We start from the raw sequence: 12,739 nt of genomic DNA, 5'->3' as shown, positions 1-12,739 counted from the left end.
TTTAAGACTTGTCTTATCCTGCCCGTTAGTCATGCAGCCTAACTGGGACTCCGTTCCAGAAATCCCTACAACCTCTTCCTCCTCTTGCCTCGTTCCCCCCACCCCCCCCCCGCTCTTTCCCGCTCAGCGGCCTGGCCTATGGCAAACGCCAAGAATTAATTAGGGGCGGGGATCAAGGAGCGGCTGTCAGGAGGTCGCCATATTTCTGTACGGCCCTGAGGCCGCCCCGGCAGGCAGTCGGTGGGTCGGGAGAGGTGCTGACAGGGCGGGGCCGCAGCTCGGCACTGTCGGCCTCACCCCTCCCGCCCGGGACAGGTGGCTGGAGCGTGCCCCGCCCCCGCCAGCTGCGGGGGGGGAGCAAGGAGGGCCAGCCAGCCCCGGACGGCCGCCGCCAGCTGCGAGGGAGAGTGAGCGAGGGCCAGTCCGGGACGGCCGGGCGAGGAGATCGGCGGCGGCAAACGAGTATCGTGGCGGCCAAAAAAATGCTCCTGTACCGAGGGGCCCCCGCAGGCCCTGGCGCGCCGGGCAGCGGGCTGGCCCGGCCGAGCGGCGGCCCACAGGCCTTCGGGATCCGCCTGAGCACGGTAGGTCGGGGGCCCGAGGGGGCGGACGCGCGCGCGGGCCCCGGGGCTGCGGGGGGCGCGCGGGGGGGGCCCGGCGGGCCGAGGCCTCACGCGGGACGGGACCTTCTCTCGCCCCCAGATGAGCCCCCGCTACCTACAGAGCAACTCCAGCAGCCACACGCGACCCTTCAGTGCCATCGCGGAGCTGCTAGGTGAGTGGCGAGGGCGGGCTTGGCCGCGATCGCCCGAGGCAGTGGTGCCAACGTGGTGCCGCGGACGCGAGAGGAAAGCGCGGAGCGGTGCGGGGCGGAGCGGGGCGGGGCGGGGCTGGGGTGGGTGGCGTTGGGACCGTCCTGGCCCCACAGGCGGAGGAGGGGGCGGCTCTCTGGCCCCGGGGGAACGAGGTCTCGCGGATAAAGCGGAGGAAACAAGGTGTGTCCGGAGAGTTAGGACGCCCGTGTGCTTTTTCTCTCTGGATCGTGATGTTCCGGGCACTTTAGGATAGCTTAGTTAATAATCAAAAGGAGATGCATAAAAATATCGGGCCCCGGGGCAGCTGCGCTCCGCAGGGACTGGCGACCGACGGAGGGCGCCAAGCTAGCAGAGGGGCATTGTGGAGGAGCCGGTAGGGTCCTAGAGAAAAGTCTGGAAGACAGAGTCCTTTAACTTTTGGGACCAGAAATTCTGGGAATGATGATACATCTTTTAAGAGATGACACGAGTGCATTTGGCTCCCTGCGACTGTGGAGGGCTGGGTCCGTGGTCCACGAGCGCCCTCACACCGCTGGAATGAACACTGAGCACTTAACCTCTCGCTCCACCGGGGTTTGCTTTTAAAGCGTTTTCAGTTGATCCCTTGAAGCCAAGTACACCAGCTTTTGCAGTAGTGTGCTAAATACTGTGTGGAAAGCAAAGAAGAAAGGCATTCCTGGACAAAATGCCTCAAACAGCGCATTTGTAAATGTTTTGGAAATGGAGGGAAGGGAGAGCCGGTATTGGGACAAGGTAGCACAGAATAAAATCTTGAAAGTGGTTTCCAGGCTCGCCAGAGGAGCCCCACCCCTACTGAAGCAATTGCTGTGGCCCCACAGGGCCGAGCTGCTTTGAACAAGAAGTCAGCAGGCAGCAGGAGGGTTAAGAGAGCTCTTTGGAAGGGTGATTAGTTGGACCATAACAAGAATGCTTACATTATGAATGACTGTTCTTTTGAAGGTGCAAGGGGAAAAAGAAAAACACTGACATTGATGCATTTTGAATCCTAGAGAACAAGAGCTGTATCTTTAAGGGTTTGCACCATGCTTGGAGAGAAATTCTGCTCTGTGGAATGAGATCTCAGTGCCTGTAGCATATAAGAAAGGAAAAAGAGGGAAAAGTAACAATTTACTTAGGGGGGAAATGGGAGACAGAGGTGTGTTCTTCCCGGACAGCTTCACTATGTAAAACTGGGTGTACCTACCCGAACTGTGTACTGAACTTTACAGGTGATCCAAAGAGTGTGTGTTCTGTATGCAATTTAGAATATGCTAGATTATTTTTGGCCCAAGCATTAAACAAAAAGAACCTAAGCCTGGCCTAAGATGTCTCCTCTGAGAGCATGTGTGTATTAGATACACAGACACGTGTCCCTGTGCACAGCATGTGGAAATGCAGTTTTTAACACCAAATCACAGCTATTTATGGTAACATTAACAATCAGAGAGAAAAAGGAGAGCAAAGTGTTGCTGGTAATCCAAAGCTTTCATTTTAGGTTTGTTCTCAATATTTTTCTCCTCCATTCATGCATTAATTTTCTAGTGACTCCTTCATTCAGTGAATATTTATGGAGCATTCACCATGGGCAAGGCCACTATGGCAGGAAAAAAATGAATACAAGATAGTCTCACTTTTTTAGTAGGGGGAGAAGGTATATAAGGTTTATGCTTTCAGTAACAGTTAAATAGAAAGTGACATATCAGCAAAGATCTACATTTCGAGTGCTGTGGGAATTCAGAGGAAGGAGGGATGACTTCCAGCTTACCAGAAAGAGGAGGGTTAGGAAAGGCTTTGTAGAGGAGCTGACATTTGAGCTGAGATTTGAAGGATTGGGACATGTGGATTCGGGTGTGGGGAGGGGAGGGCATTCCAGGCAAAAGAAGCAACTGCATGAACAAAGGCACAAAGAATACGGAGTCATTGAGTTTCTTTAGAGCGTGGAGTTTACAAATTGTCACAACTGTAGATCCTTAGAGAGTTTCTAAAGGGCTGTCACAAGTACATTTTTAACTGTACCCCTTGAGATATTATTATATGGCATGATTATCATTAATATTGTTATTGTCATTATCATCATTATTATTCTCATCCTGCAGATCAAGATACAGAGGGTCAAAGAAGTGAACTGACTTGTCCAAAGTTGCATGTCTAGTAAGTGGCAGGTCAAGAACTCAAGTGCAGGTCTTTTTAGTCCAAGTACCAAGTAGGTAATGAGGTCAGAAAGGCGGCCTGGGACCAGGGTAGGACCAGGAGGCCCAGGTATTTGGCTTTTTAGCCTGAAGTTTTCTGAACAGGGGAAAGTCCTGATCAGAACTGTGCTTCAGGAAAGTTAATCTTGCAGCAGTGTGTAAAAGATGGATTGGAGAAGAGAGAGCCATGGCTTCGAAAGACTGACTAGGAGGTTACGGTGATAATCCAGATGAGAAGGAATAAACTGTAAACTAAGAAAGTGACAATGGGACTAGAAAAAGCTAGATGTGAGAGAGTTTAGGGATACATAGGGTAAGAGAGAGTGAGAGATAAAAAATAATTTTTGAATCAAAGTTGTGGTCATTTGAATGCTGGCTCTGTGTGTCTATGTGTATGTGTATATTTGTATATGTATCTGTATATTTATATATATGGAACAGAGGATGAATAGGCTTGTGTTGGAAGGATGGTGACCTTAATTTTAAACAAGAATGCTTTTAGATACATGTAGGATGTCTGTATGGCAGCAGTTTGGCCCTGGCAGCCTTGCAGGAATCCACATAGGGCCCTCCTGGAATAGAAGAGGATGGGAGGCTTGCAAAGGGCTACCTCAGAGAGGCCATCACAGGACAGTTTCTCACTGCCTCCCAGATTCTGATGAGCTATGAGGCTTCATTCAGTTGGAATGCATTTATTTATTTATTTATTTATTTATTTATTTATTTATTTATTTATTTACCAGGAGTCGGGTGGACCAGGTTAACAGGAGAAGATAGATTCCCTAGGATCTTGTTTCTCATGTTCTTGCCTAAGGGGGGGCAAGGGGAGGCAGAGATAGGGTCCTTCTGCTCCGGGGAGCATGGGCCAAGTTAGGAGAGAGAGGACTTCTTGGGATCCGGGAGCACATGAGGTTGTATGGGCCAGGTTAGGGGGATAAAGACATCCCAGGCTCTGGTAGTGTAGCTCTTGCCTAAGTAGGGGGCAGTGGCAGGGAGCAGGGGTTCTCTCTTGCTGTCCTGACTGTTTATAGGCAGTGCCGGCTGGGATAGCATGTGCTACAGGTTGGTAAATTTTTGGAAGGTTCAGCAGCAAGAGATCGGATTGAAACCAGCCACCAGATTGGTGCCTTATTATTATAAGTTCATTTGTTGAGGCCAAGGGAAAGGCTACTTCAGGTGGAAGATAAGTGTAAAGCTGGGCTTACTGCTGCCTGCTGCTGTCTTGTCCTAAGCTGCTAGGGCCACCCCTGGCCGCTGCTGGGCCCCTCCCTCCACCCTGGACCCCAGCAGCCTCTAACCAAGGAGATAAAATGTCTAGCTTCCCTGGGAAGCTACGTTGTAACCCCTGAAGTGCCTGTGTTAAAATGCTCTGGTATGTTTCCATATAGAAAAAAAAGCATCTAATAACGTTTGGGCAGAATCTGCAGTAAACAGGGAAGAAAAGTGATTTTGTGAGAAGCACACGCAGACCCATTGAATGTGTGGTCACATAAACTTGGAATTGGAATTGATAGGTGTTACGTGTTTGATTTGTGAATGTTCATGAAGTGTTAGAAGAATTTTCTACTGTGTCCAAAGCCTTCAAAATAGAAATGATGCCCTGTCAGTTGACAAGGTAAAGGTATCAGTCTCAATGGCCCTGGCTTTCTGCCAGCGAGAGTGACTGATAAGTCCTAAAACAATTCTGGGTCTGCTTGCCAAGTGGTTTCTTGAAACAGTGTAGGTAGCTTCCCAGTGCTGGATCCTTCTGTCAATTCAAGAAAAAACTGCTGCCTCTCACACAAAGTAAAACACTGTATTTCTGATAAAGCCTCTATTGCATGTCAAACCTACAATTCCTGATGAAAGTTGGCCCACTTGATTTACCACATGACCCAAGGCTTTGGCCCCACCTAGCCCTTAAAGATAGACTATTATCAGACCTCTTATCTCCCTTCTGGGACTATTGGTGATGGTTTACTGCTGTCATGACTTTTTTGGGGTGACAGTTGGTGAGGGGTTTAGCAGTGAACACAGGCGGCATCTTTATGGCCCTTGAAATCACTCTGTGTCTTGTTTTATTTGGTGAACGTTATGCACATCTAGGTGGTGGTAACTGAACTTAATTTAATTATAAAAATTGATATTCTGAATATGAGTAATATTTCTCTTGCTTGTAAGGGATGTTCCCAGTGGAGAAATGGCACGATTTCAACAGTGGTAGTGGGACAAGTATACAGCCAGGAGCCCACCTGGCTCTCTCAGCCCAGCCATGTGGCGATGCCAGGGAAAAGGGAAGGTGGGTGGGGGAAGCCTAGGTGGCTCAGCAGTTTAGCGCCTGCCTTCAGCCCAAGCGTGATCCTGGGATTCCGGGATCAAGTCCCACATCGGGCTCCCTGCATGGATCCTGCTTCTCCCTCTGCCTGTGTCTCTGCCTCACTCTGTGTGTCTCTCATGAATGAATAAATAAAATCTTTAAAAAAAGGGAAAGGGGGTGGAAGGGAAGGTCTCAGTCTTGGTGAAAGAGCTAGTAGGGACAGGAGTGCTTGGGGAACCCATTTGATAGATCGCACAAACTGCCCTCCCACTCAGGCCAGTGAGTGTTTTTTTTTTTTTAATTTTATTTATTTATTTGAGATAGAGTGAGAGCGAGAGAGCAGGAACAGGGGACCAGAGGGAGAGGGAGAAGCAGCGGCCCCACTGAGCAGGGAGCCCTATGCAGGGCTCAACCCCAGAACCCTGGGATCATGACCTGAGCCAAAGGCAGATGCTCAACCCACTGAGCCACTCAGGTGCCTCTGGGCCAGCGAGTCCTAATGAAACTTCTACAGTCCATGTGTCAATGAGTGACAGTTGAACTGGAGTTTCTGGCATAAAAGATGTGGCTACTAGACATTGGCACCCCTTAGGGTTGTAGACTTTGCACATATGTTAGAATGTGGTTATATTGGTGCCTTTGGAATCTTAAATGATGAGCCCATTTTGAAGACCTAACTCAGGAGGAATCCTGAAGCTTGACCTACAAATTTTTTTCTGCTTTAATTCTGTGTTCTCTATTTGATGAGAGTGGGACAGCTTCACCTTTAATACTTTTACAAAGTACTGAAGCAGAATCCCTCCTTCTCTCTAAGCATTCTTGTTAGCATTCACTGGAATCTGGGCGGGCATTAAATGTTTCCATTTGAACTTCTACCTCTTTCAGGGCCTCTTAGGCCATAAACAGGGACAGTGATAATATCTGTGTTCTTTAACAGAGGAGGTGATGTAAAAAAGTAGAAAACAAAATGTTCACAGATGCACAGTAACATGTATAGTATGCATCAATTTGTACTGAAATTGCAAATTCAGCTGTTCCCCATAGCCATCCTTTAACTGTATGTGCTCCTGAGCAGTGAAGCAGATGAAAGGTAAGAAAGAGGAGTAAGATAAAAATGGAGCAAAATGCTTTGTGTACAGGAGTTATTTTTCCTAAAGATCCCGAAATGTGAAGGGAAAAAGGCACATTGCAGTTCAGTCATTATATGAAATCTAGAAAGCAGCTTCACAATCCCACCTGTCATCTTATCTATTGTTCCCATAACCTAGTAAGTGCACACCCTGCCCACCTTTGGGGACATCCACCTAGGGGGAATAAAGGCGAGTTTCTTTGTCTTGGGGCACTAAACTAGAGATTTTACTGAAATACTAGAAAAAGGGATCTAATATTACAGATTTCTACCTTTTGCAGATAATGCTGTAGATCCAGATGTATCCGCCAGGACAGTCTTTATAGATGTTGAAGAGGTCAAGAATAAATCTTGTTTGACCTTTACTGATGATGGATGTGGGATGACACCTCATAAACTACACCGAATGCTCAGGTAAAAATGCCTTCATTCTTTCTTGTTTCGAGTTCATGAACTCTATTTAAGGCTTCATAATTTTCTTTAATATTTCACTTTCCCTTTATTCACTCAGCAAATATTTATTGAGCATGTATTATGTGCCAAGGCACTGGTTATGAAGTAGACACTATTCTTGCCCTCATAGAACTTACAGTTTAGCTGGCAATTCAGACAATGAGGCAGTAATCATAATTTAAAAATGACAAATGACAAGTATGCTAGAAAAGGATAGGATGCAATGGGGTAGGCCAGGAGGAGAACCATATCTGATCCAGGAAGTCAACAGAGCCTCTTAGATGAAGTGATATTTAAACTGAGATCTGGGGGCACCTGGCTCAGTGGTTGAGCATCTGCTTTTAGCTCTCATGACCCTGGGGTTCTGGGATTGAGTCCCACATCAGGCTCCCCACAGGAAGCCTGCTTCTCCCTCTGCCTGTGTCTTTGCCTCTCTCTCTGTATGTGTCTCTCATAAATAAATAAGTAAAATCTTTATAAATAAATAAAGCAATCTGAGAGTGAGTAGTAGAAGTTAACAGGGTAAAGGAGCAGGGGGCAAGGAATAAGAGTTTAGGCAGAGAATAGCAAGCTTAAGGACCTGAAGGCCTTGACTGGTCTGAGACCTCCTCCAAATGATATTAGCCTTAACTCATTCTTAGATCAGAAGTATTGCAGTTGGGATGATCTTTGGGTTAAATGCATGAATGTGCTTTGGTATAACCAAGCCCCAGGAAAGATGAATAGAAGACATTCATACACATCATCTTGGAAGGTGTTGCAGTAGAATTGTAAAATTAGGGCGTTCTCTCTTCTACCTGCTGAAGCTGGTAGCTGAGATTTCTGTCACCACTCTCAGTTCATTTAATCACTTTAAAAGTTTGTAGTTGAGAATATAACTTTCTACTTGATTATCTTCGTGTATTAGTCAGTAAAAGACAAGTGTTTCCTCAACTCCTTCCTTCTATCTTCCCTTTTTAAGCATGGGTCGTAGTTCTCTTGGAAGGCATTCTAATTCTGTAACCCCGTTTATAGGGAAATCCCTTTGATCCAGCAAAGCAAAGAAATGAAATTTGGGCATTAACCAAGTAAAATGTCAGGTTTTACCACTCAGCAGCCTGTGTACCTGGTGTCTCGGACCCCCATAATCAGAAGAATATTCGAGGGATCCCTGGGTGGCGCAGCGGTTTGGCGCCTGCCTTTGGCCCAGGGCGCGATCCTGGAGACCCAGGATCGAATCCCACATCGGGCTCCCGGTGCATGGAGCCTGCTTCTCCCTCTGCCTATGTCTCTGCGCCTCTCTCTCTCTCTGTGACTATCATAAATAAATAAAAATTTAAAAAAATTAAAAAAAAAGAATATTCGAGGAAAGCTTCTAGAAGTAAGATAAAGATGGGGCCAGTATGTTGGTAAAGGTATAGAGTTGGCCCTATCTTTTAATTTATAGCATTACATTTAGCTCCTCAAGCTAATATTAAAAAAATACAATTTTAGATGGGATGGAACCAAAGCATTGATACCTCTAATTACATATGTATTCATTTTTTCCCTATTTTTTAATAGTTCCTTTCCACCACACTTTATCCCAGCAACATGGGTGCCAGATAGGGGGCCCAGTAAATCTGAGTGCCTTCCGTTTTGTGGGCGGAACAACCTCTATGAAAGCTGGAGCTTATAGTTATAAGGCAAGAGAAAAGAGGAGGGTGGTTTCAAAGCAATCACAATTTTTGTTCCAGATTCATTCAACAAATTTTTACTGAACCCCTATGTGAAAGTCACTGGAGATAAAGTGGTGAACCAGATAGACAGGATCCTCGTCCTCAAGGGGCTGATGGTTTAGTGAGAAGTATAGCAAAGCATTGACCAGTAATACAACTAAATAGGTTATCTCACCTAGTGGTAAGTGCTATGAAGGAAGACTACAGTTTCAACGAGAATATATAATGGAAGGCTCTAACCTAACCTAGTCTAGAGAATCAAAACAGGCTACCCTGAAGATATGGCATTTGAGCTGAAGGATAAAGGGGTAAGTATCATGCATTCATAATTTTGTTCCCTCCCCAAGGAACAAAATAGCAAAACAGGCAGAAACTTACTTGTCGTACCATTTTTTGGCGTTACCATACCAAGTATGTTTCCCACTAATTTGAGCTGGGCCATTGTTCTTCATACTGAAAAATTAATTTTAGACCTTTTTTTACTGAGTCCAGGATTAATGTATATGTACCAGATATTATTTGTGATCATATCTTAAAACTAACTTTAATGATCTAGGAGGTCCCATTTATTTAAAAGTTCATTTAGTCCAATCCTAACTCCTAGCCATGGATTCCACTTACCACAATTTCGTTATAAATAATTGGACTTTAGAGGTAGCTTTGAAAATTAAGTATGTTCATTTGGTTTTGGTTAGGGACATATTACTTTTATATAATAGTAGAAGTAATTACCTCTAATGGTGCAGAATGATTAAGCCCACTGATACTCTTATTTCACCGATAACATTTGTAATAATCCTACCCATAGTTTCCAACTCTTCATGGTACTCTTCCTTTTTCTGAGCTAATAAAATAGTTCTATAGCTGCAGCAAGTTTCTCCCATAAATACAGAATCCCAATGAAAATAAAATTAAGAAGGAAAAGCCTATCTTTAAATTCCTTTCAAGTCCACAGTGAATTCTCTTTAGCTTCTGGGGATAGTGGTGAGCCAGCTAGTCTATATGTTCAGTTACCTTTCTCCACAAGGTAGGAAAGCTCTTTCAAAGGTTAGGGATTAAAAAGAGGCACAGATCTGTGGATTAAAATATTTGTCACCTCTGCTCAGAAGTGCATTTCCTAGTAGGTCTGTTCTTCTAAATCAACAGCCAGAGAATAACTGTGTTTAGCAGTGTTCCATTGCTTTATATTCTGTATCATTTACCTAGGAAACAGCACTGCCTGCCCTCATATGGCCACAGATTTGCTGAGGTTTGTTTCATTGGTCAGAGTCCCAATTTAAGCTGATCTCTTTAGATTCTAGAATCTTGACATTCTAAGGAACTCGGGAGCAAGCTGATGTCTCCCTGGATTCCACTCAAAAAGCTGACATCCAAGCCCTTCCCCCCTGCTGGTATGTAAACACTGCCATTGGTGTCTCTTACAGGAAAGGATAGAACAGGACTTACTTAGGGAAGCCACCGTCTAAGCCAAGAGATATTCGGAAAATTAGGGAGCTATACCAACTACATAAACACATAAACTATATAAAATGCATCCCCACAATTCTCTTCTTGGTTGTGAGGGCTTCTACACTCGGTAGTTATTTGATCAGTATGTGGCACCCATTCCACAATTTTCAGTTAAGCAGAATACCTAACATGGGAACATAAATGGCATAAAAGAAACATAAATGGGTTAAGTGGAACATAACAACAACAACAACAAAATCCAGAGCTTCCAGCTCCTCTCTTCTAACTTCTCTTATCCTTTTCACTTCTGATTTCTGGCCCCGTGCTATTACTTAATCTCCTCAAGCTCATATAGTCATTTGGTCTCTTCCAAACTAAGTAACACAATGAGGGTTTATACTTACAAAGGAAAAAAGGAATGTTAAGTGGTAGAAGAGGCAGGAAAAGCTGGGAAATTGAGGGGATTTAATATATTCTCCCTGTTTTCACCACTTTCCCTTAAACTACCTCAGTGAAGCTTTCATGGCACTAGAGATAATTTAAGTCGAAATAAGCACATAAATCTATTCCATGTGACAGGTAAGATGACTATCTCTGAAGAGCCCTGAGTTTTAGGTAACAACATTCAGTCTGAAGTAGAGGTACAGGATAGTGCAGGACAGTTCTCAGAATGACTTCTAGAGTTAGTTCAAAATTAAGCTCTGAATACTACTTTATAGTTTAAAAGAGTATTGTACAGACAGTATATAATTTTAAAAAATATTTTATTTATTTATTAATGAGAGACAGAGAGAAGCAGAGACATAGGCAGGGGGAGAAGCAGACTCCCTGAAGGGAGCCCGATATGGGGCTCGGTCTCAGGACCCCAAGATCATGACTTGAGCCAAAGGCAGAAGCTCAACCACTGAGCCACCCAGGTGCCCCTAGACAGTATATAGTGTAATCCTCCTAACAACTCCCATCTTTTCTAGGCACTTGTTACACAAGAGGATTAGGAATGCCTGGATTTTACCAGCTTCTAGAAGTACATTTCCTGGATTACTGAGGCCCATAGACGGTAGAAACTCAGTGATCTTTTGGTGTTTTCAAAGGAACTTCTGCCCTAGAAACTACCTTTTACTGTGAGTAGAGTTATCCATAGGATAATCAAAGCTCCTAGGAAGGATCTAGAAGGACACGATGGCATTATTGTGTAACATGTTTTGAAATAGAAAAGTAAAAGGTGGTCCCTCTTTCATAGGGCGTAAGCACAAGCCGCAGCCTTCAGGAAGTAGAAACTAGGCACCTCAACCCTGCTCAGAAGAGTAAGAACCAAGGCCAAGCCACTCAGCCATGGCAGATAGAGTGTCTACTTAATTGGTATTGGAGAAACATCTAATCTGTAATAGATGGAATCCCTCCTTAGACTGTAAACCATGAAAGAAAGAATCAAGTCTTCTTTTTTTTCTTACTAACCATCATGTCTCCAGTGCTTTAGCACAATGCATAGTACATAATAGGGACTCAGTCAATATTTATTGAATGAATGTTACCGTACAACATTAGGCACTTTGTCTGGAGAGAAGCAGTCCTTAAAATTTTATTTGTGGCAAGAGAAGACCTATGAAGGAGCCAATCATCATTCTGGATTTTGTATCTTCCACTTTTCTGCTTCTGTTATTCTGTTGTGTGTTGGAATGGGGAGCCTAGGAAAAGGGAAAGTATCTGGCTGCAGAGATTGTCGAGGTGACCCAATGAAAGCCCCCTGATCAAACAAGAGAGACCTCAGACCGCAGCTGCTTGCTGATATTCAGTGGCAGAATTACCTATTTTTATTCCCTGGCCACATTCCAACAAACTGTCTCAGCAGATGGAGCAGAGGTTAAGAATTGAAAGGGTTAACAAAAAAAAAAAAAAGAATTGAAAGGGTTATCCTTTGGGTAGAGAGTTGAAATTAAGATACGCAACCTCTGACTTCTCAGATTTCGAGAAGGTGATATAGGGGGGATGCCTCGTCTGGTACTTCTGACCAGCACTGCTGTGGGTTCATTTTGTGACCCACACCCATGTGCTCTGTGAGATAACCACCCTTTTCACCCTACCCTTACTTTACTATTAGTAATCAGAACCATTCTATCCAGACAAGAAAGACAGCTGCTCGTGGCCTCCTCCAGTTCTCCCTGTTAGGCAGCAAGAAGAGGCCATCTTCACGTTCGTCAAGTCTGACTACTGTGATGGAGGCATCTGTACACACACCAGCCACACGGGAGAACCAGGGCCGCTACCTCATAGTAATGTCGTATGGCTTTCACTTGATAGTTTTGCCCAGAGGTACCAAAAGGAAGAAAGAAGGAGTGACTTTTTATAAGTGTTTTTCATCTGAAAGCCATTCTGCCTGTCAACCTGTCTTAGGATGCTTTTTACCTTTCTGATTTTTTTCTAATTTATTTTTTCTTGTGTAATTACAGCTTTGGCTTTACAGATAAAGTAATAAAGAAGAGCCAGTGTCCCATCGGCATCTTTGGTAATGGTTTCAAGTCAGGTTCCATGCGGCTAGGAAAGGACGCTCTTGTCTTCACCAAGAATGGGGGTACGCTCACTGTTGGACTCCTATCACAGACCTATCTGGAATGTGTCCAGGCCCAGGCAGTTATTGTACCAATTGTTCCATTCAACCAGCAAAACAATATCCTTTCTGAAAATGGAGAATGTCCATTCAGAATGAGTCTGAT

At 44.7% G+C, this 12,739-nt stretch overlaps 1 protein-coding gene across 1 annotated transcript in view; it reads left to right on the top strand.

Moving 5' to 3' along the window:
- The first annotated feature begins 207 nt into the window (after window positions 1–207).
- The window catches only part of MORC4 (MORC family CW-type zinc finger 4), a 53,333-nt gene continuing 40,801 nt past the window's right edge, over window positions 208–12,739 (top strand). Inside the window, exons 1-4 of the mRNA XM_055337667.1 lie at window positions 208–584; window positions 703–775; window positions 6,711–6,843; window positions 12,476–12,694. Coding sequence (XP_055193642.1) covers window positions 483–584; window positions 703–775; window positions 6,711–6,843; window positions 12,476–12,694 — 527 coding nt within the window. The 5' untranslated portion in view covers window positions 208–482. The remainder of the gene's footprint in view (window positions 585–702; window positions 776–6,710; window positions 6,844–12,475; window positions 12,695–12,739) is intronic.

The sequence above is a fragment of the Nyctereutes procyonoides genome, unplaced genomic scaffold (assembly GCF_905146905.1).
Source record: "Nyctereutes procyonoides isolate TBG_1078 unplaced genomic scaffold, NYPRO_anot_genome, whole genome shotgun sequence".
Lineage (NCBI taxonomy): Eukaryota > Metazoa > Chordata > Mammalia > Carnivora > Canidae > Nyctereutes > Nyctereutes procyonoides.
Note: the sequence above shows the minus strand (reverse complement) of the source record. Positions and strands in the feature narration are given on the sequence as shown.